General features: G+C 47.7%; 1 protein-coding gene across 1 annotated transcript in view; it reads right to left on the bottom strand.

Annotated features, from left to right (window-relative positions):
- The window catches only part of USP16 (ubiquitin specific peptidase 16), a 60,936-nt gene that overhangs the window by 3,546 nt on the left and 35,591 nt on the right, over window positions 1-21,799 (bottom strand). Inside the window, exons 12-17 of the mRNA XM_069760817.1 lie at window positions 21,506-21,562; window positions 18,372-18,542; window positions 16,916-17,645; window positions 16,724-16,818; window positions 6,403-6,489; window positions 96-252 (exon numbers count right to left, since the gene is read on the bottom strand). Coding sequence (XP_069616918.1) covers window positions 96-252; window positions 6,403-6,489; window positions 16,724-16,818; window positions 16,916-17,645; window positions 18,372-18,542; window positions 21,506-21,562 — 1,297 coding nt within the window. The remainder of the gene's footprint in view (window positions 1-95; window positions 253-6,402; window positions 6,490-16,723; window positions 16,819-16,915; window positions 17,646-18,371; window positions 18,543-21,505; window positions 21,563-21,799) is intronic.

Genomic DNA, 21,799 nt, shown 5'->3' with positions numbered 1-21,799 from the left:
TGACAAAAGAGCTACTAATTACGATTGTAATGGGGTAAAGATGGACAAAAGCAAGGAACAAAATCCAGCAAAGTTCAGGTTCTTGTGCCTCTTACCTTCAGGAAGTGATCCCTGAATTACCAGCTCGGACAGGTTAGGATTTGGGGTTCGAGATTTCACGTAGGCAGTGTAGTGTCCAGAACGCATGGTGCCGCTGTGCTCGATCACCCCGTACAATGCGTATAGCAGTCTGCAGTCACCATCACAGATAGTCTGGAGGGAGACACACATGGATCAGTATTCCGTATCATGGGCCAACTGTGGCTGCAACATCGGAGTATTGTGCGGTGATCCAAAGAAAGGTTTTTTTTTTTTTATTTGTTTGTTTTTCTATGACCAGCAACCTTTATCCATCACTAGGGGTCTGACCACCAGGCTAGAATCCCCTGTGTAAGGGCCTTTTACAAGAGCGTTTATAGGATCAGCAAGGGTTAATTTACTTTTACACACACATCTCTCCAAGTAAGACATATACAAGGACCAAACCATCGTATTACAGATCCCCACAAAGTTTCTATCAGCCCATGTAAAAAAGGCCGTTAACTGGTGCTCGTTATGGGTACAAATCGCTCCACAGATGCATGAGGGAACAGCAAACACGTCCAACTGGAGCTCCGTACTAACTATGGGGATGCAATAAATGCTTCTGTGGAAAAAGCCTTTGGACCTAAATATTTCTTAAAAAAAAAAAAAACCAAAAAAACAGATTTTTGCACTTCTCGTAAAATCCCCTTGTTGTTGAATACGTTGGGGGCTTTGCTAATAGGAGGCTGAGAATAGTGAGAAAACAAAAAGCTATACCCTTTCTTCAGACACTAGGGAACCAGAAAGAGGATGGGAGCTTTGTGGCCTAAAGTATTCAACAAAAAAGGGATTTTATTAGAAGTCAAAAATCCAATTTTCTCAATAATTACATAGGGGACACAGGACAATTCAGCGCAGACCCAGGGGAAAACCCAGGTACGGTGGATATCCTTGGCAGGTTGAGGCTCAGAGCCCTCAGCATATTCTGACCAATCTTTGGATCCCAGAACCTCGCCATTATGAAGGGTTAAACAGAATACCCTCCTCTCCTGTGCCATCAGCGCCAAAAAAAAAATTTCCGAAAATAGTCTTAATTAGTGATGCTCGAATGTGCTGGGATAAGGCGTTATTCTCCATGCTTGGGTGCTAACAGAGTGTCTTCGCCGTGCTCAAAAATGAAGATTTGGGGTACCTACCGTAAAATCTGTTTCTCGGAGCCTTCATTGGGGGACACCGGAAACCATGGGTATATGCTGCTGCCTCTAGGGAGGTTGACACTATGCAAAAAAAAGGTCTCTCCTCCCCAGCAGTATATACCCGCCAACTGGCAGGAAGCTCATCAGTTAGTGAGAAAGCAGTAGGAGAAGCAACAGGTATACAACTATCGTAACATAACCACAATGAACAATAAACAAGGGCGGCTGCTGTGTCCCCCAATGAAGGCGAGAAAGATTTTATAGTAGGTATCCAAAATCTTCACTTCTCTATCGCTTCATTGGGGGACACAGAAAACCATGTGACGTCGAAAAGCAGTCCCAAGGGTGGGTAAAGGTAGTACCATCAAATCAGAGCTCGGGTCACTGCTGCTTGCAGGATCTTTCAACAGAAATTCGCATAGGACTAAGCCTAAATACGAACCTTGTAGCACTTGGCAAAGGTATGACAGGAAGACCATGTAGCAGTCTAAGGCTACGTTCACATTAGCGTTCCGCTAATGTGCGTCGCTGTTGCGTCGGCGACGCAGCGGCGACGCGCCCCTATGTTTAACATGGGGGACGCATGCGTTTTTTTGTTGCGTTTTCCGACACGTGCGTCGTTTCCGACGCTAGCGTCGGACGCAAGAAAATGCAACAAGTTGCATTTTTCGTGCGTCCGATTTTCGGCAAAAAACGACGCACGCGTCGCAAAACGCAGCGTTTTTGCGTGCGTTTGCGCGCGTTTTTTTGTGCGTCGTGCGTTGCGTCGCCGACGCAGCGGCGCGCAACGCTAATGTGAACGTAGCCTAACAAACCTATGGGACCAACACCTGGTGGTGGATGACAGATGAGGCCCCCACTGAGCGAGAGGAGTGCACGGTGACCTTAAATGGATGCGATCTGTCCATTAGTCGGTAGGCTTCAGAATGGCAGAGCAAACACAGCAGGCCTTGACAGACTTGGAAACAGCCCTTTACGAGCACATTCTGGGATTAAGAACAGTGAATCTGCACATCTGATGGGTGCTGTCCTGGGAAGGTAGATACAGATAACTCTACCAGGTCCAGTTTGTGTAAAGACCACTCTTGATGGAACGGGAACAAAAATGGACAAAAGAAAATCACCTTAGGGAGAAATGATTATCTTGGACGTAACACTGCCTTGTCCTGGTGACACCCTAGATAAGGAGGAACAAAAGATCTGCGAGTTTGGAAGTTCATCTGATGGAAGAAATGGCATCCGGGAAGGCAACTTTCCAGAAAAGGAGTGAAAGACGTCTCGTAGAGGTTTGAATGTGGATTCATGAAGAACACGGAGTAGTAAATTGAGATCCCAAGGTGTTTCCGATGGCCGGTAGGGGGGGGGGGGACAGAGTGACCAACTCGCTACAGAAAGTTCTTGATCTGCAGGCGAGACAAAAAAATCTTTTAAACAGGAAAAAGCGGGCAGTCTCTTGAGAAAACTGAAGGACAGGCCAGATCTCAGACCCAAATGTAAGAAGGACAAAATGGAAAAACAGATGAAAGACCCTTGGTGAGGTCTGATTAGTTACACACCAACAGAGAAAGATTTTACACCAACGGTGGGAAATGCGAGAAAAGGATGTTTCATAGCTCTGAACATGGTCTGGATGACCTGATTGGAGAAATCGTCTGATTTCAGAAACATGGTCTTAGTCATGCCATTAGAAGGACCGACAATTCTGGTGGAATAGAGAGCCCTGAGAGAAGATCTGGAAGATCCTGAAGTTTCTACAGAGTGCCTGTGAGGAAGTTGATTACTTCTGTGTACCCGAGTCTTCTGGGGCGATGAGAATATTGGGCACCCCTTCAGTCTTGATCCTCTGGACCACCCTAGAGATCAGTGTTAAAGGGAGGTAACAGGTATGGGAGGGGGAACGGAGACTAAGGAATTACCAAAGCGTTAGTGCCAATTGCTAGCGTGACTTGTGATCTGGAGATCACATGAAAAATCTTGTGACTTAGACTGGACTATCAGGTTGATGTCTTGAAACCCTCAAAGGAGCCACATGTCGTGGAAGACTGAATGATTCAGGAACCACCTGCCGGCGGCGGGACCCTCTCGGCTGAGAAAAATCGGCGGCCCAGATCTCCACTCTAGGGATGTGCAGTGCCAAGGTCATAACCGAATTTGCGGCACTTTTGACAACACTGCTTGACTTCGGGTTCTTTCTTGAAGGTTCATCTCTGTCACCGCTGTGGCATTGTTTAGACCCAAAACTAATGGTAGAGGATAGGGTCTTGCAAGAAAAGTAGAGCAAGAAGGAGGGACCCAAAATCCAGAATGTTGATGGGTGGTCCATCGGTCCTGGACTGTTAAGTTCTGAAAAATCTGCTCCCCAGTTGAGAAGACTGGCTTCTTTTGTAGCCATCTTCCGACATGGTGTGGGAAAGATCTTCTGCAATTGACTAGAGATCAAGTCAACCAGTCTAGAGACTTATTTATCCGGAGAGGGGCATGATTAGTCGATACAGAGTGAATTGACCAGTTCCATCTTGATGGCAGAAAAAGAAAATTGAAAAGAACGCATATGAAAGTTGGCAAATGGAACTGCTTCCATTGACAACCATCCTACCTAGAACGCTCATGCAGAAACGGAGCGAACGTGCAAATGTGCCTCTGAGGGAGAGAGTCTCGAGTGATGGGATCGAGGGTCTTTCCTTAAGTAGAAAAAAAAACTCTTGATCGTGCTGTGTCAAACAGCATTCCCACAAAAATCAATATGTTGGACTGGGTCAGAGACTATTTGTCTGTTTCCGTACTTACAGAGATTGGATAGCATTTTGTCCTTAAGCCTCAGCCAACAGCACGAGAGCCTCTTCAGCCTTGGATATGATGTCCGAACATCACGTAAATGAGTCGTCTTCTCCGGCAAAGATTGTATCCTTTCTCAGTATTTAGAGTTGTAATCTTGTGGTTTTTTCCCTCTCGGTGATTAAATTACAGCAGGTCCAGCGCTGCCTCACCCTGATAGCCCATTCCAACTTAGGGAAGCCCTGGCTATGTCTGACCATGTGAGTCACAGGGTCGGCACTCGTGCCCAACTGGTCGGATTGGTGACTCTGTCTCTGTCTTTTCTGTTTCCTGTTGCCAGGCATTCCCTGGAGCTCCTCCTTCGAATGGCAAGATCTCGCTGATTATACTGCCTTTTTTTATTGGAATTTTCTTACATCAAGGTAAGCGGTTACACATGTAAGGATTCTTACCCACTTCCTTACCAAGAGTCGATCAAGAGCTACCAAGATACCTCAAGTTACCAGTACTAATTTCCTTAAGCTGGACCAGTCATCCTCAAAGTGATTTAGAGTCCACATAGGCTTCCATTCTAGGAAACGATGGACCCCTCGCCGTCCGTTTTTTCGACAGACACAAAAAACGTTACTTTGTCTGTTGTCTCCAGCCGCCGGACAAACATTTTTCGGCGGATCCGGCGAACCACTGATGAAACATGAAGCCATTCGTCGCTAATACAAGTCTATGAGAAAAATCACCACATCCGTTTTTTCAATATGCGACAGATTGCGACTGATGGCAAAAAACTGATGTGTGAAAGGAGCCTAAGATATTGTATACATAGACAAAGGGCCACCATGTCTAAAATAAAAGTGTTCCTGGAGTCAGGAACTTTTTTTTTTTAAACATTAGAGACACAGGTGCTTTTGTGGAGTCACAAGCTCCGGAGGATTGGGAAGAGGGAGCGCTGCTGGAGGGAATATATTTGTAACATCTAGCAGAGGGTCTAGACAGTTTGTAGACCGAGCGTCTGACCCAAACACTGCAGTACAGCAGGTGGATGTCTCCCTCTGACACTCAGGGAAAAAAATATGGTGCTAAGGAGTCAGCATTAGGTAAAAAAGGGCGCGTTGGGTTCCCGCGCTTCCGGGGACAGAGTCATGCTGTGGGGATGAGGACTGTAGGCGGGGAGCAAGAGACAGCCTGCGCAACTGGCAGACTAAATGGCGAGAGCGAGTACAGACCATGAGAGCAGGCTGAATTTAGAAAACCGTCCGTCAGGAGAGCACGGGTGGTGAGGGGCCGCTGTTGTGCTATAACTGCATAACGATTTTACGTAAAAAAACACTACCACTATTGTGTTTAAGGGGACATCCTCCCTCCTATTTCCCCGGGACTTATGGGGAGAGATACCGGTCCTGAAGGTCCCAGATCGCAGCATGATAAGGAAGAAGGTAATCAGACATCCTGGAGCGATGGGCAGCTGGAAGATACCTGGTCTCAGGCCTGTACATTGGGCTGCTATAAGGTACCGACACCATCTTCCCACCCTGCATGTCTGGCTCTGGAGGTCACGCGGGCTAGGGTGTAGTGGCAAGGATCAGTCTGCATCTTCCTCTGTGCGAATACCCCAAACACTCTTGATGTGCTAGGAGGCATGGGGTCCTGCCTGGTAGACACAAGAGGGTACAGTAGTGACAATCCCACACTGTACTCCCGGTCTCTAGGGGGGAGAGTGGAGTGATCCATTACAATCCGTCGACCCAGATCACAAGCTGTATCTGAAAAAGATAATTAATAAAACACAACAAAACCTAAAAGGTAGATGTGGGGCTGAGAGCAGCCCGCGTCCACCTCCTACTGACACTAAGCTAAAACTGATGAGCTTCCTGCCAGTTGGTGGGCATATACTGCTGGGGAAGGAGCTAACGTTTGCATAGTGTCAGCAGTATACACCCATGGTTTTCCGTGTCCCCCAATAAAGCGATAGAGAAAATATGTTTGCGTCCCCGCGGCTGCATGTCTCATGGCTGTTCGACAGCCGCAACACATGCAGGGATGGTCTAACAAACAGGAAATCCCTACATGAGTTGCAGCTGTCGAACAGCCATGAGACATGCAGCCGTGGGGACACAAACATATTTTTTGAGCACGACGAAAGTCACTCTGTTAGCACCAGAGTATGGAGGGAGGATAACACCTTATCCCAGCACGTTCCCTCATTACTAGCCTTAATCCTTGCTCCCATTTGTGTGTACACAGCTCCTGTGCGGTCTGATCCTACAGTCATGTTACTCCGCTCGCTCTGATCATCTATGTTAACCTGTTCTAGAAGAGGAGGCAGCATTTACCTTGTGATATATTGTAATGTCCCCCCCCCACTCCTTACCTTACATTTGGTGTTACAAAATGGAGCCAGGTCTATCACCTCAGTAAACTTGATATGTTTATTCAGTTTATGCAGATTAAAACCGTTCTACAAAAAAAGTACAAAAGAAAAAAATTTTTTACCAGATAAGTCAAAATTAGGTTAAAATATTTAAATTTTGTAGCCGCGTCCCCTGTATTATGTTCACAACACATGGCCTGCATGATCAAAACACGAACAGGACAGGATCCAAGCCTCTGGAAGTAAAGAATGTTTCAATTAACTCACAGCAAGCAGAGATCTTACATCGGGCGAGAACTGAAAGAGGAAGCGAAGTAGTTTTAGGTTATTCTGTGTGATTACTCTATTAAAAGAGAACCTGACAATTGATTGATACATGCACGACTTTAAAAGCCGCTGTAGACCACGCCACAAAGAAGACTAGTCAGGCAGGCGGGTCCTTGGCGGCATTTCCCCACCCATGACCAACAGGTCTCACCCTAGACATGCATGCAGAGAGAGAACCTGTCACTCAAGGGGAGAGGGAAAGGGAGAGAAACAGCCGCCCGGGACAAAACCTTTCCAATTAGTCTCCTGTGCGGCTTGGTCCCGGGCAGCCTTTAAAGCAGTAGATCGGGCAGCATGCCTCGGAGGTCAGGTGTAGAGATGGGCAAACCCGAATAGTAAAGTTCAAGGACCGTACCGAACACGGACTTCACCAAAAAGTGTGTTACTTTTCGGATTAACTGTTGTGTTTGTTGTTCTTAAATAAAAAAGTCTGTTTTTATTTTTTAAACTAGCTGAAGAGCCCGGCGTTGCCTGGGCATTGTAAATATCTGTGGTTAGTTATAGCACCTCACTTCTCTTATTTTCCCATCTCGCCTCTCATTTTCCCCCTCACGCCTCTCATTTTCTCCCTCACTCCTCTCATTCCCCCCTAACACTTGTCATTTCGACCTCACATCTGTCATTTTCCGATCACTCCACTATTTTCCCTCACTCCTCATTTTGCACTCACACCTTTTCATTTTCACCTCACACCTCTCATTTTCACTTCAGTATATACATGTTTGTCATCTCCCTTATATATAGTATACACCTGTATGTCATCTCCTGTATATAGTATATACCTGTATGTCATCTCACCTGTATATACCTGCTGTGTGTCATCTCCCCTGTATAAAGTATATACCTGTATGTCATCATCTCCTATATATAGTATATACCTGTATGTCATCTCCTTCTATATATAGTATATACCTGTATGTCATCTCCTCCTGTTTATAGTATATACCTGAGTGTCATCTCCCCTGTATATAGTATATATCTGTGTGTAATCTCCTCCTGTATATAGTATATACCTGTATGTCATCTTTTATATATAACATATACCTGTATGTCATCTCCTCCTGTATATAGTATATACCTGTGTGTCATCTCTCCTGTATATAGTATATATATGTGTGTCATCTCCTCCTATATATAGTATATACCTGTATGTCATCTTTTATATATAACATATACCTGTATGTCATCTCCTCCTGTATATAGTATATACCTGTGTGAAATCTCCCCTGTATATAGTATATACCTGTAGGTCATCTCCTCCTGTATATATATGTACCTATATGTCATCTCCTCCTCTATATAGTATATACCTGTGTGTCATCTCTCCTGTATATAGTATATATCTGTGTGTCATCTCCCCTGTATATAGTATATACCTGTGTGTCATCTCCTCCTGTATTAGACCTCGTTCACACGTTATTTGCTCAGTATTTTTACCTCAGTATTTGTAAGCTAAATTGGCAGCCTGATAAATCCCCAGCCAACAGGAAGCCCTCCCCCTGGCAGTATATATTAGCTCACACATACACATAATAGACAGGTCATGTGACTGACAACTGCCGTATTTCCTATATGGTACATTTGTTGCTCTTGTAGTTTGCTTATTAATCAGATTTTTAGTTTTGAAGGATAATACCAGACTTGTGTGTGTTTTAGGGCGAGTTTCGTTTGTCAAGTTGTGTGTGTTGAGTTGTGTGTGGCGACATGCATGTAGCGACTTTTGTGAGATGAGTTTTGTGTGGCAACATGCGTCTAGCAACTTTTTGTGTGTCGAGTTGCATGTGACAGGTTAGTGTAGCAAGTTGTGTGCAGCAAGTTTTGCGCATGGCGAGTTTTGCGCGTGGCGAGTTTTATGTGTGGTGCCTTTTGAGTATGTGCAAGTTTTGTGTGAGGCAACTTTTGCATGTGTTGCAACTTTTGTTCGTGTGGCAATTTGTGCGCATGTGCAAGTTTTGCGTGTGGCGAGTTTTCCATGAGGTGAGTTTTGCACTTGTGGCGAGTTTTGCGTGAGCCTAGTTTTTGCACGTGGCGAGTTTTGCGCGTGACGAGTTTTGAGCGGCGACTTTTGTGTTTCGACTTTTATGTGGCGAGGTTGGTGTATGTGTGGTGAAATGTGTGCTGAGGGTAATATGTGTTCAAGCATGTGGTAGTGTGTGGCCCATTTTGTGTGTGTGTTCATTTCCCCGTGTGTGGTGAGTATCCCATGTCGGGGCCCCACCTTAGCAACTGTACGGTATATACTCTTTGGCTCCATCGCTCTCTTGTTCATGGCCCCCTTGTTCACATCTGGCAGCTGTCAATTTGCCTCCTACACTTTTCCCCATTATGTAGATAGGGGAAAAATAGGGATTTTTGTGTGTAATCACCGTAAAATCCTTTTCTCCGAGCCACTCATTGGGGGACACAGGACCATGGGTTATGCTGCTGTCACTAGGAGGCTGACACTAAGCTGAGACAAAAAAAGGTTAGCTCCTCCCCTGCAGTATACACCCTCATGCTGGCTTCCAGAGACCCAGTTCAGTGCAAAAGCAGTAGGATAACAACAACAATATATCAAGTAACATTAGCATATAACATGTCAAACAAACAGTCAAAGACCAAAAAAGGTAACGATCCGTAAGGCTACCAGGGTGGGTGCTGTGTCCCCCAATGAGTGGCTCGGAGAAAAGGATTTTACGGTGAGTACACACAAAAATCCCTATTTCTCCTTCGCCTCATTGGGGGACACAGGACCATGGGACGTCCCAAAGCAGTCCCTGGGAGGGAAACAAATGCGCAACGGCCGCTTGCAGGATACGCCTGCCAAGGGCCGCGTCCGCAGAGGAATGGATGTGAACATTGTAATGCTTTGTGAAGGTATGCAGGCTGGACCACGTTGCGGCCTTGCAAACCTGCTCCGCTGTTGCCTGGTGCCGGATGGCCCAGGAAGCACCCATCGACCGAGTGGAGTGTGCTCTAATCCCCGCCGGGATAGGACTGCCCCTGACCAGATAGGATTCCTGGATAGCAGATTGGATCCATCTGGCTATCGTGGATTTAGACGCAGCCAAACCCTTTCTGTGACCCTCCGGGAGCACGAAAAGGGCGTCCGATTTTCTGAAATGAGTCGTTCTGGAAATGTACCTCCTGAGGGCCCGTACCACGTCCAGAGTATGGAGAGCCTTCTCGACCCTATGCTTGGGCTGCGGGCAAAAAGAAGGAAGGATGATGTCCTCGTTAAGATGAAAAGATGAGACCACCTTCGGAAGAAACGCCGGGGAAGGGCGTAGGACCACTTTGTCCTGATGAAAGGCCAGAAACGGTGCCCGGCAGGACAAAGCGGCGAGCTCTGAAACCCTTCTGATGGACGTCACCGCTACCAGGAAGGCAACCTTCCATGAGAGGACAGAGAGCGGAACGTCTTGAAGGGGTTCGAACGGAGGCTCCTGAAGAACCCCCAGGACCAAGTTGAGATCCCAGGTCTCTAACGGCATCTTGTAGGGGGGTACCACATGGGAGACCCCCTGAATGAAAGTCTTGACTTGAAGGTTGGCAGCGATCCTGCGTTGGAACAGCACGGATAACGCTGAGATCTGGCCTTTGAGGGAACTCAGTGCCAATCCGGAGTCCAGACCGGACTGAAGGAAATTCAAGATGCAAGGGATAGAGAAAACGAGCGGAGGGAGCCCTCGGAGCCTGCACGATGAGAAGAAGGTTTTCCAGACTCAGCGATAAATGGAGGCGGAAGACGCCTTTCGAGCACTTAACATGGTGGGAATGACCTGCTGAGAGAAACCGGCACGAGCTAGAATCCAGGTTTCAACAGCCACGCCGTTAAACGTAGGGCCCCTGAGCTCTGGTGGCAGATCGGACCTTGGCGAAGTAGGTCTGGGCGGTCTGGTAACCGCCAGGGGACGTCGGCTACGAGCTGAACGAGTTAGCGCGGCGTGGCCAATCTGGGGCGACCAGAATGACCGGAACCCCCTCCGTCTTGATCTTTCGGATCACCTTCGGCAGTAAGGGAAGTGGAGGAAACACGTATGGGAGTTGAAACTGATGCCACGGGAATATCAGCGCGTCCACTCCGATAGCCTGGGGATCCCGAGAACGAGCAATGAAGTTGTGAACCTTGGCGTTCAATCTGGACGCCATCAGATCCACGTCCGGGGTCCCCCAGCGAAGACAGATCTGTCGAAAGACCTCTGGGTGGAGTTCCCACTCCCCCGAGGCAAGGCCCTGGCGGCTCTGGAAGTCCACCGCCCAGTTCTCGACTCCCGGAATGTGCACCGCAGAGATGATGGAATGGTTGGTTTCGGCCCAACGAAGGATGTGGGAGACTTCCTGCATCGCCGCCCTGCTGCGGGTACCCCCCTGGTGGTTGATGTAAGCCACCGCCGTGACGTTGTCCGATTGGACTCGTATTGGGTGACCCGCGAGCAGGGTGTGAAAGCGACTCAGGGCAAGTCTGATAGCACGAATCTCCAGGATGTTGATGGGGAGCCTGGATTCCTGAACTGTCCAACGGCCCTGGGCCGAGTGGTGAAGAAACACCGCCCCCCAGCCGAGAAGACTGGCGTCGGTAGTTACCACTAACCAGCGGATCGGGAGGAAGGACTTCCCCTGGAGAAGAGATTGACCCAGGGTCCACCATACGAGAGATTGTCTGACCCGCGGGGACAGGGGGCAAGGGCGGTCGAGAGATGGGAGACTCCTGTCCCAGTTGCCCAGCAAAGCCTGTTGCAAGGGGCGGAGATGGAGTTGAGCGAAAGGGACCGCTTCGATTGCTGCAACCATCTTTCCCAGAATCTTCATGGCGAACCGAATGGTTCGCGGGCGAGGATGGCAGAGCGTACGGGCTCCCTGCTGAAGCGCTTGGGCCTTGGACCGAGGAAGCAAGACCAGCCCCCTTGAAGTGTCCAGGATCATTCCCAGAAAGGAGATCCGACGGGTAGGAACGGGAGAGGACTTGTCCAAGTTGATCAACCAGCCCAGGCGCGAAAGAGAATCCAGGGTAATGTGGACGCTTGACTCGCAGGCCTGAAAAGACGGGCCCTTTATGAGGAGATCGTCTAAGTAAGGTAACACGACGACTCCTCGAGAATGAAGGATGGCCATGACAGCCGCCATGACCTTTGTGAATACCCTGGGCGCTGTGGCAAGACCGAAGGGTAAGGCCGTGAACTGGAAGTGGTCCTCCAGAACGGCAAAGCGGAGGAACCTCTGATGAGGCGGGAATATCGGAATGTGAAGATAGGCATCCTTGATGCCTATCGATGCCAAGAATTCCCCCCTTTCCATCGACGAGATGACCGATCTGAGCGATTCCATCCTGAAGTGTCGTACTCTTACGCACTTGTTCAGGAGCTTCAGATCCAAAATGGGGCGCACTTTTCCGTCCTTCTTTGGCACGACGAAGAGGTTTGAGTAGAAACCTTTGAACCTCTCGTGCTCCGGGACCGGAACAATGACCCCGCTTTGGCGAAGGGAGTGAATGGCGCAAAGGAGGGCGCGAGACTGAGCTCCCGAGCTGGGGAGACGAGAGGGGAAAAACAGAGTTGGAGGAGGCGTGGAGAACTCTATTTTGTAGCCAGACGATACCAGATCCCTGACCCATTCGTCGTGAATGACGGAGAGCCAGGCTTGCTGAAAAAGGAGTAGACGTCCTCCTACTCTGGTGTTATCGACTGGCGCCGTTCCCGAGTCATTGAGACGGGAATCTGGGGGGTCTCGAACCTCTGGTTCTGGACTGCCTCGGCTTCCCTCGCCAGGAAGGATTCGGCCTGAAGGAGGGACGAGCGTCTCTGTCTGTGCGAGCGGATCGGTCTGATCTGGGAAGACCGGTAGGATTGGACCAGGCTGGGCTGGTACGAAAGGGCCGAAAACGAAAGTAAGGCTGGCGCTGGAAGGCCGCCTTGGGCCTCTGTTGGGGAAGGAACTTGCTCTTTCCCCCTGTAGCGTCGGAAATCAGCTGGTCAAGCTTTTCACCGAAAAGGCGCCCACTTTGAAAAGGGAGAGAGATCAGAGATTTTTTAGAGGAGGAATCTGCGCGCCACTCTCTGAGCCAAAGAGCCCTTCTGATAGAGATGGCGTTAGAAGCCGCCGATGTTGCGCAATTCGCTGCATCGAGGGAGGCGTACATCACGTAATCGCTAGCCATGGCTATCTGTTTAGCCAGGTCCGCCATCTCAGACGGGAGGTCCTGTTCATGAATGGATTTCGCTAGAGCATCCGCCCAGGAAACCATTGCCTTGGTCACCCAAGCCGCGGCGAAGGAGGGGGACAGGGAAGAGCCTGAGGCTTCGTACACTGAGCGAGCTAGAGAATCTAGCTGGCGTTCAGAGGGACTCTTAATTGAGGCGCCGTCTGGGACTGAAAGAAGCGTTTTAGAAGCCAGGCGTGAGACCGGAGGATCTACTATAGGGGGATCCGTCCAGTCTTTCACGAGATCTGCTGAGAAGGGATACTTCGATACCAGATCCTTCTTACCCGAGAAACGCTTATCTGGACGCTCCCGGTGTCGTCTGACTATATCCAGAAAAGCTGGGTGAGAGGCAAAAGTTTTGTGGGAACGCTTGGTTCTGGTAAAAGAGACTGCGTGTTCCGGAGCGGAATTAGAGTCATCATCCACCTTAAGTGCGTGATTGACTGCTACAATGAGGGAGTCAACCGTAGCTCTGAACTCCGGAGCCTCCGGGTCCAAAGATACTTCGGACTCATGTTCAGAGTCGTGAACGCTGCGAGCCCCCAAAGAGGGTGAGCGAGAGGTGGAGCTGCCAGAGTCTGAGTGGCGAGGTGAGCGCTCAGGAGAGGTAGTGCGGGTCCGTTTTCTGGATGACCGTGCCTCTTTATGGAGAGAGCGGCCCCTGCTGGCCGACGATTCCCCTGCTACGGAGGGATCTCTTAGGACCTGTAACGGATTGCCCCGTTCCCCGGGAGGATTTTGAATGGATTTGATGGCGTTGGCTAAAAAATCCACGGACTGTGAAAGAGAAGCGACCCACGGGGGGGGGGGGGGGAATGCTAGGTACACCGGAGTCGGTGGAGGGCTCCTGGGCACATGGGGCATCGCAGGCAGAGCAGAGAGGGGAGCTTTGAGGGCGAGGAAGTGGAGCCTGGCAGGTGGTACACGCAGAAAAAAAAAGGTCGAATGCACCTTTGAGGATTTTTTAGTCTTAGACTGAGACATGGTGTACACTAATGCCAGATAGGGTCTAGCCTAAGGAAGCGAGGGCAGCGCTGCAGGAGAGAGCTGACGGTCTCCTTACCCTGGTCCTGTGTCCCACAGAGGAAGAGAGAGAGAGAGGCGGCAGGAGGATTAGGCGACAGCTGGCGTGCACAGCGCTGCACGTGGAGGACGCTGCGGCTGGGAGACCTGGAGCTGCGGCGTGCAGAGAGATCCAAGATGGCCGCCGAGACCTGGGGGAGAGATCTCGCACACAGCGAGAAGCGCCAGGACCGGGGGGCGGAGCCGCTCAATGACGCGAAAAAGGGGGCGGAGCCTATCGGGAAGCGCTAGATCCCCAGCCGGCTAGGCCGAAGCCGGGGACTAAATTTGCGGCTTCGGCCCGGCGCGCGGCCGCTGATGCCGGGACAACAAAGGGGGCCCAGGAATAAAGTGTGCCACTAGTAAGTGGGAGCCCTCCGAACCGCAGAGCCGGCGCCACCCCCCCCCATTCCACAAGACACTTACCCTGAAGGAGCAGCGCACCAGGGGCTGAGGTAGGAGTGTCTGGGGTGAAGAAAACAGGGACGGTGCAGGGATTGGGAAGCCTCCATCCACCAGCCCCAGAAAGGGAGGTGGAGAGGAACCGTCCACCATCTGAATCAGCCGCATGCAGTGGTGATGCAGGGTGTGCTGCACGGACGCCACGGGTACTAGTGCCTCTGTACAGCCGAGGGTGAAACCTGGTGGACAGGGCAGTCCGGCAATAAAAAGGCCTGGCTGCAGAAGAGGGTACTGGAGGTAAAACACCAGTGCGCGTCTGAACAAAGTGGAGAGATCGGTGCCCTATTAGGAAAAAAACCGTCGCCCCAAAAAGGTCAGCTCAGGCAGTGGCTCCCCCGTCGCAGGAGAGGGTACGGTGAGGTGAAACTCCCGTGCTCGCCTGTTGTTGGTTCGGGGGAGATCGGACCATGAAAGAATCCGTCGCCCCCTTCATCCGGGTAGAATTAAAAAACAGTGTGCCTCCTACGGACACTAAGCTTGAACTGGGTCTCTGGAAGCCAGCATGAGGGTGTATACTGCAGGGGAGGAGCTAACCTTTTTTTGTCTCAGCTTAGTGTCAGCCTCCTAGTGACAGCAGCATAACCCATGGTCCTGTGTCCCCCAATGAGGCGAAGGAGAAATAGTTTGGTTAATTGGAAAGCGCGGGGTTAAAATTTCACCTCACAACGTAGCCTATGACGCTCTCAGGGTCTAGACGTGTGACTGTGCAAAATTTTGTTTCTGTAGCTGCGACGCCTCCAACACTTCCTTTCACTTTTTTCCCCATTATGTAGATAGGGGCAAAATTGTTTGGTGAATTGGAACGCGCGGGGTTAAAATTTCACCTCACAATATAGCCTATGACGCTCTCGGGGTCCAGACGTGTGACTGTGCAAAATTTTGTGGCTGTAGCTGCGACGGTGCAGATGCCAATTCCGGACATACACACACACACACACATTCATTCAGCTTTATATAGTAGATTTCAAATAAAGGACTTTATTCTGGCTGTGTCTTTATTTACAATATATAGTGGGTACGGAAAGTATTCAGACCCCTTTAAAATGTTTCACTTTGTTTCATTGCAGCCATTTGGTAAATTCAAAAAAGTTCATTTTTTTCTCATTAATGTACGCTCTGATATTTCAGTTTTTCTTTTTTTAATAAAATAGCAAAAATGTCTACATCTGTTTTTTTTCAGTCAAGATAGGGTGCAGAGTGCACATTAATGAGAAAAAAAAAATGAACTTTTTTGAATTTACCAAATGGCTGCAATGAAACAAAGAGTGAAAAATTTAAAGGGGTCTGAATACTTTCTGTGCTCACTGTAACTATAGGATTAGTAATGGATAGGTGTCTTGTAGACGCCTCTCCATTGCTAATCTGTGGGCTTAATGTTACCTGACAATACAATGGTGACATCAACCCCACAAATATGAACCTCACTCGCCAGCGCTACAGGGCAAGTGGGAAGAGTCAGGCAAAGCGACAGAATTGGCACATCTAATAATGTGCCTTTTTTGGGTGGCTGCAGGCTGATATTTTTAAGTGGTGGGGAGAGACAACACTTTTTTTTTTTTTTTTTTTAATTTAGGAGCGAAGGCGCCGGCTGATGAATACTCCCATCAGTCGACGCCAGTGATCGCAGGTGAACTTTTTACCTCCGATCACAGCTGCGTGCTCACGTTGTCTTTTGAGGCAACGTTTGCTGCGTTGTCATGCACATGACAGCATGGCAAACACTGGATGTTTGCCCCCCAATCAAATGAATGGGTTCCAGAAAATGTTCTGGAACCCGAACACCCAGGGGTTCGCCCATCTCTAGTCAGGTTCCCTTTAACAGAAATTCTCAACACAAGGGCTTCCTGGGACTTTAATATTAATGATCTCTACTTAGAAAATGCCAGGAATATCAAATTGGAGGATGCATGAATCCCTGGAACACAGATCACTTATACTGGCACAGCTTCTTAGAGGGTGTAGCAACCAAGAATTATTCCAAATAGCCTCTATTCATGGCAAACTACTCATATTACGGAGCTGTGTCCTCACTGAGGCAATGTTCTGCTGTGTCTCAGAGAAAACGGACAAATAAGATGGAAAGTTCATGAAGAATAGTTGCAGGATAGAAGCTGTGCTGATATATGAGCTAATGAATACAGCAGCAGCTTAGATACAGACAGCTCACATCCAACCTATATTACAGTTAACGACACTCCCACAAGAAAAATGTGTAAAAATCATTCTGTCAAAGGTATCCATAACATTTACGTTTTAAGGAGGGCTTCTGTAGGCTTAGGACATTTGTACCTGCTGAAATCTCTTTAAGTGCAGTGTCAGGATAGGAGGAGGAACCGACACAAGCATCTGCTTCTTGGCATTGGTGTATACAAACTTTTTATCACCTGAAGGAAAAAAAAATAAAAAAAATAAAAGCATAAATGTCAGTGAAAGATTATAAAAGTGATATATGTGACAGTGATATTGGGCCGTGGTTCTTACCTTTAGTGTTATTTTTCACAGTCTTGGCCTGTCTTCTAGTGCATGTGTTACAAAGCAGCTGGTTACTGCCCGCCAGGCTCTCCTTGCGGGTGAAATGATCGAGGCATGCCAGGACCGACCAGTCTTCCAATTGCAGCTTCTTTCTGTCAGAGAGGGTGCAAAACACCGTTTTGGGGTCCTCATTCACTACCTCGTAGACCTGTGTGCTCAGGCTGTCGTCTATTATTTCAATCTTTATGTCATCGGGTTCGAGACCCGAGCTCAGATTTAGCCGGTTTATGCTTTCTGTCAGCTCATTGGTGTCTTCTTCCGCTTGGGGTCTCCGCGTTACGTCATACAGAGCCTCCCTGTCATCCATGTTCACCTGATCGACATCTTCATTCACCTGGACCTCGGTTGCTTCACTGCCTGAATTGCAATTATCTTCTGAATTCCCAGAACATGTTTCGATGCAATTCCCTGCGCCGTCACTCAGGATCTCCAGTCCTACATTATTTCTGCTGGTTTTATTGTTCCCTTCTGAAGGATCTTCGCTCCGTTCCATACCAGCTTCATCCTTGACACTTAAGGAGACATCACCGGCTGAGGGCTCAACCCGAGACCCAGCGTTATTATCTAATGTGTTACTGTCCAAGATGACGGCTTCCTCATCCTCCTCCTTTTCCTGATCGGCATTAAGATCCGTGAACAGCAGTGTCTTCCCCTGCAATTTCTGTTGTCTTCGATGATTCTACAAGATTGTAATACAATACGGTCAACCAGAAAACTGCAAAACACCGGGCACAGTAGGGTTTGCAGTAATATTCACCACCATTAAAATTAATTTGAACCTCCTATAGGAGGAAGTTAGGAGGGTCAATTGCCCGCATTGAGATGCATCCAAATGATTACAGGGGTACACCCATCATAGACATTCCTGGGACATCCACAGGTAATGCCATAAATATCTGATAAGGTATATTAGTGGGATGAGGCTCTATCTGGCCATACACAAGAAATGGTAAAATCCCGCATCACCCATCGATGGACACTCGAGAGAGACCCCATGAGGATAAACACCACTTATACGACTTGCATCCTGCATTTTTCATGAAATTTTCCTCTAGTGGGTGGCATATAACTTCTATGATGTCTCCCATACACAGCACACAAAGACATGAGAGGTCTTTGTAGCACGCTCTGAAGCAGAAGTAGCATGGAGGACATTATGCAGCAATACTGAGCAGTATAACTGTGAATCCAGCTCTGGGATTGGATAAACACTTACTAGAAAGCTGGGTGGTGTAAATGACCCTGATCGTCAGCCAAGACATCATTACTGTCTCGATGTCTGTATCTGGTAATTTTGCATAACAATGTACTTTCAGACCATTCTGTGGAAATTTTTTCAGGCCACGTCTTAGAGGTTTGTATTATTTTCACACTATGTTCACATCCATTGTAGTACATCACTCACCTTTGCTTGCTTTTTCGCTTGCTTCTTTGCTTTCTTTTGAAAGTGTTTGCTTGTTCCGGACGCGGAGTCGTTTCTATCTTTCACATAACCGTTACCATTATCATCATCATCATCCTCATTCCTCTGTTCAAGGACATTCTTTGATGTTTTTAGGTTATTCTTCTTTGGCGGCTGAAAATGTAAAATAATGAGCATCATATTCTAGTGTCCAGAAGAACTACAGTCACGGCTAAAAGTTTTGAAAATGACTTTTTCATATAGTTTTTTGCTTTTTATAGTGGCAATCTACATTAGAGTGCCACGACCCTTTACTAAAGAGCATTCAGCTACAGTATGTATTTAACACCAGTGCATAGCTTGCCCAGGGATGGCAGCAGTCAACGGATCTGCACGTACACTGAGGCGAAGGCATTTGAAGGCGGACTGGCGTATAAAAGACAAATAAAAGCAAAGAAGTGATTTCTCTTTAAGAAAAACCATCAAGGACAGACTGACATTCTGAAAGAAGTACAGGGATAGGGCTGCAGAGGATGCCGGAAAGTTATGTCTCTTTTGAAACCCCTTCAGATTGTTTGTGACATCTGGAAGAAGGGTTGTCCAGAGAAGGAAACATGAGCGCTACAATGAGTCCTGTGTCTGCCAACAGTAAGGCCTCCTGTGACGACACAGCATTTTATCTTATTAACCAGATGTCTATTTTCAGGAAGCTAGGAGGAGTAGACTCATCTAGATGTTGACTTTTGAATTTGTGTGTTTGTTTCTGGTTGGTCAAGAAAACACAGACTTCGTATAAGCCTGTGATAATGACTTGCAAGTTGACAATTTGTTGTAATATATTGTGCGATTAGCCTGTTATACAGGGTCATTGAACAATGAGGTTTGCCGATATGCTGGTTACACATTGCCCAGGCCAGCTAGTTTGCTGACTTGCAAAACAGAGGAGGAAAAACTATGCAAATGGATAAAACAATGCCAGTTCTTCACATCTCCATTTTTTCCCCTTTAGGCTGCCGTCACACTAGCAGTATTTCGTCAGTATTTTACATCAGTATTTGTAAGCCAAAACCAGGAGTGGGTGATAAATGTAGAAGTTGTGCATATGTTTCTATTATACTTTTCCTCTAATTGTTCCACTCCTCGTTTTGGCTTACACATACTGATGTAAAATACTGACCAAATACTGCTAGTGTGACGGCAGCCTTACCTGTGAATACTGGCTTGAAGGAGAGTTTTTAACTATAAAAAGGATAGATGCATATAATCCATCCAGACATCGAGACAGCCAAGAGATCTAGAGATCAAAAGAACCAGATACTCTATACAGGACAGAAGACAAGACATCATGGCTCCATCACGAGGGACACAGATTTGTCATTCTACAGGATGCCAGCTTACAGGAGCACAGCCTCAGCTGGAAGAATACAGATGTGCTCCTTTGACCATCGCTGAACCATGGATACGTTTAGGGTAGTCAGGATTTGGACCCACCGATGTCACCCGAGTCCCATGGATACGTTTGGGAAAGCCAGGATTGGGATTCACCGGTCACCTATAACTCCAAGAGATTTTTGGAGAAGCCAGGCTGTGACCTTCTGGTCAAATGGCCTTGTACCTTAATGGACAGTCATCACCTCCTCTCTGTGCGTGCCACAGTTGGGGGTAGTCAGCCCTGGAAGCTCTGATGTAACTCATATCCCGGAAGGTTGTGACTCTGCAATTTTGCACCAACTTTGGTTACTGTGCTGCGGCTGTTCTATGCGTTATTTGCCTGTTTTGTGGTTCAATAAAGAATTGGCACACTATTTTACCCTCACCCTGTGTTGTCTGAGTAGTATTACGCCCACGGGGAAAGGAGAGCAGGATTTCGGTGGGATGATCCCTGGGTCCATGCGGTTTCAACTAGCGGACCAGGGCACGCGCTGACCCCTGTGTCTCCACACTTCCTGAGACCATTCATGTGAGGGGGCTTGTCATCCATAGAAGGGATCATTCACAATGTTGCCCAAGAACACTGCCATGACTAAAGAATGGGATCTAATCATCCTCCAAGAGTAACTTCTATCAACCTTCCGGAAGCAATTTGGTGATGATCAATGCTCTTTCCGGCATGATGGACGCCATGTCACAATGCAGAAGTGATAAACATTAAAATTTTTGGTCCATGGTCAGAAAATTTTCCAGATCTCAAAATTCCCATGAAAACCTTTGGTCAATCCTCAAAAAAGTGGGTGGACAAACAAACAAACAAAAAAAATATCACAGAAATAGTAAACTCCAGGCGCTAATGAAACAAGAACAGGCGGTCGCCAGTCAGGATTTGTCCCAGAGCTGATATTTAGCTGCCAGGGGGAAGGTCATAGTTTTGAAAACTAAGGGTAGGCAATAAATATTGATTCATCACAAACTTGATATCTTTGTCAAACATTTAAAAACTTACGAAATACTTATAATTGTACTTCATTAACCATAGAAATATCTGGCTAAAAAGATATAAGGCTGGGGTCACACTGCGTTATGGCAGTCCGTTAGACGTACTGCGTTACACTGCAGCATAACGCAGTGTAACGCAGTCCGTTAACGCTGCCATTAACCCCCATTATCGGGCGCATCGCCAACACATGCCATAATGGGCATGCGCTAGCGATGTGCCGTCATTCAGGGACGGAGCCTCGGACACGGGCTGCAGCATCTGAGGCTCAGTCACCGCTAGCACAGACGAATCATCTGCGCTAGCGGTATAGCATAACGCGATGGCGTGTATGCTATAGCGTTAATGCAGCCCGTCAACGCTATGCATTGAACAGGCTGCTTTAACGCAGTATGAACCTGGCCTAACACTGTGTCAGTGTCAAAACTTTTGGCCATGACTAAAGCAAACCTTCCCTGTCAGCAGCAACATTCTCCTTTCTCATTGGTAGACTAAGCTAGCAGTCATAGCCTTTATTGCTTCATGTGTCCAGTCTATAGCTACTTTATTCCCGCAACTCTTCTCAATGTATATTGATCATGCTCCGCCACCTAGAGGTTATTACGGTACTTCAGCCCCCTTCCTTGTCATTCATTTTAGAAAACCCAATAAAAATGTGGCGCGAGTGACGTGCCCATTACAGGACCCGCAAGTTAACTGTTCTCACCGTATCATCCAGGACAGGAAGAGACAGGTCAAGAAAAGGCTCATGGACCAAAGATACCTTGAAATCACAAAAAATACATACATGTCTTTATTTGATGTACTAATATCCCAACATTTGTAAATTATGCAGCATATTAGTGTATATATAAAAAAAAAGCGCTACTAGCTAGGAGACTAGGCACACAAATGAAATCTCCATATTCCTGAACGAGCTTAACTTCCCCTGATTCTTTTTACGTTTCATTGGGTTGCAGGTTTCTGTCTCAGCAAGTGACCTCTCAGCCAGAGACAAAGC

Source organism: Ranitomeya imitator, chromosome 3 (genome assembly GCF_032444005.1).
Source record: "Ranitomeya imitator isolate aRanImi1 chromosome 3, aRanImi1.pri, whole genome shotgun sequence".
Lineage (NCBI taxonomy): Eukaryota > Metazoa > Chordata > Amphibia > Anura > Dendrobatidae > Ranitomeya > Ranitomeya imitator.
The sequence above is the reverse complement of the archived record's forward strand: the minus strand, read 5'-3'. Positions and strand labels throughout refer to the sequence as shown.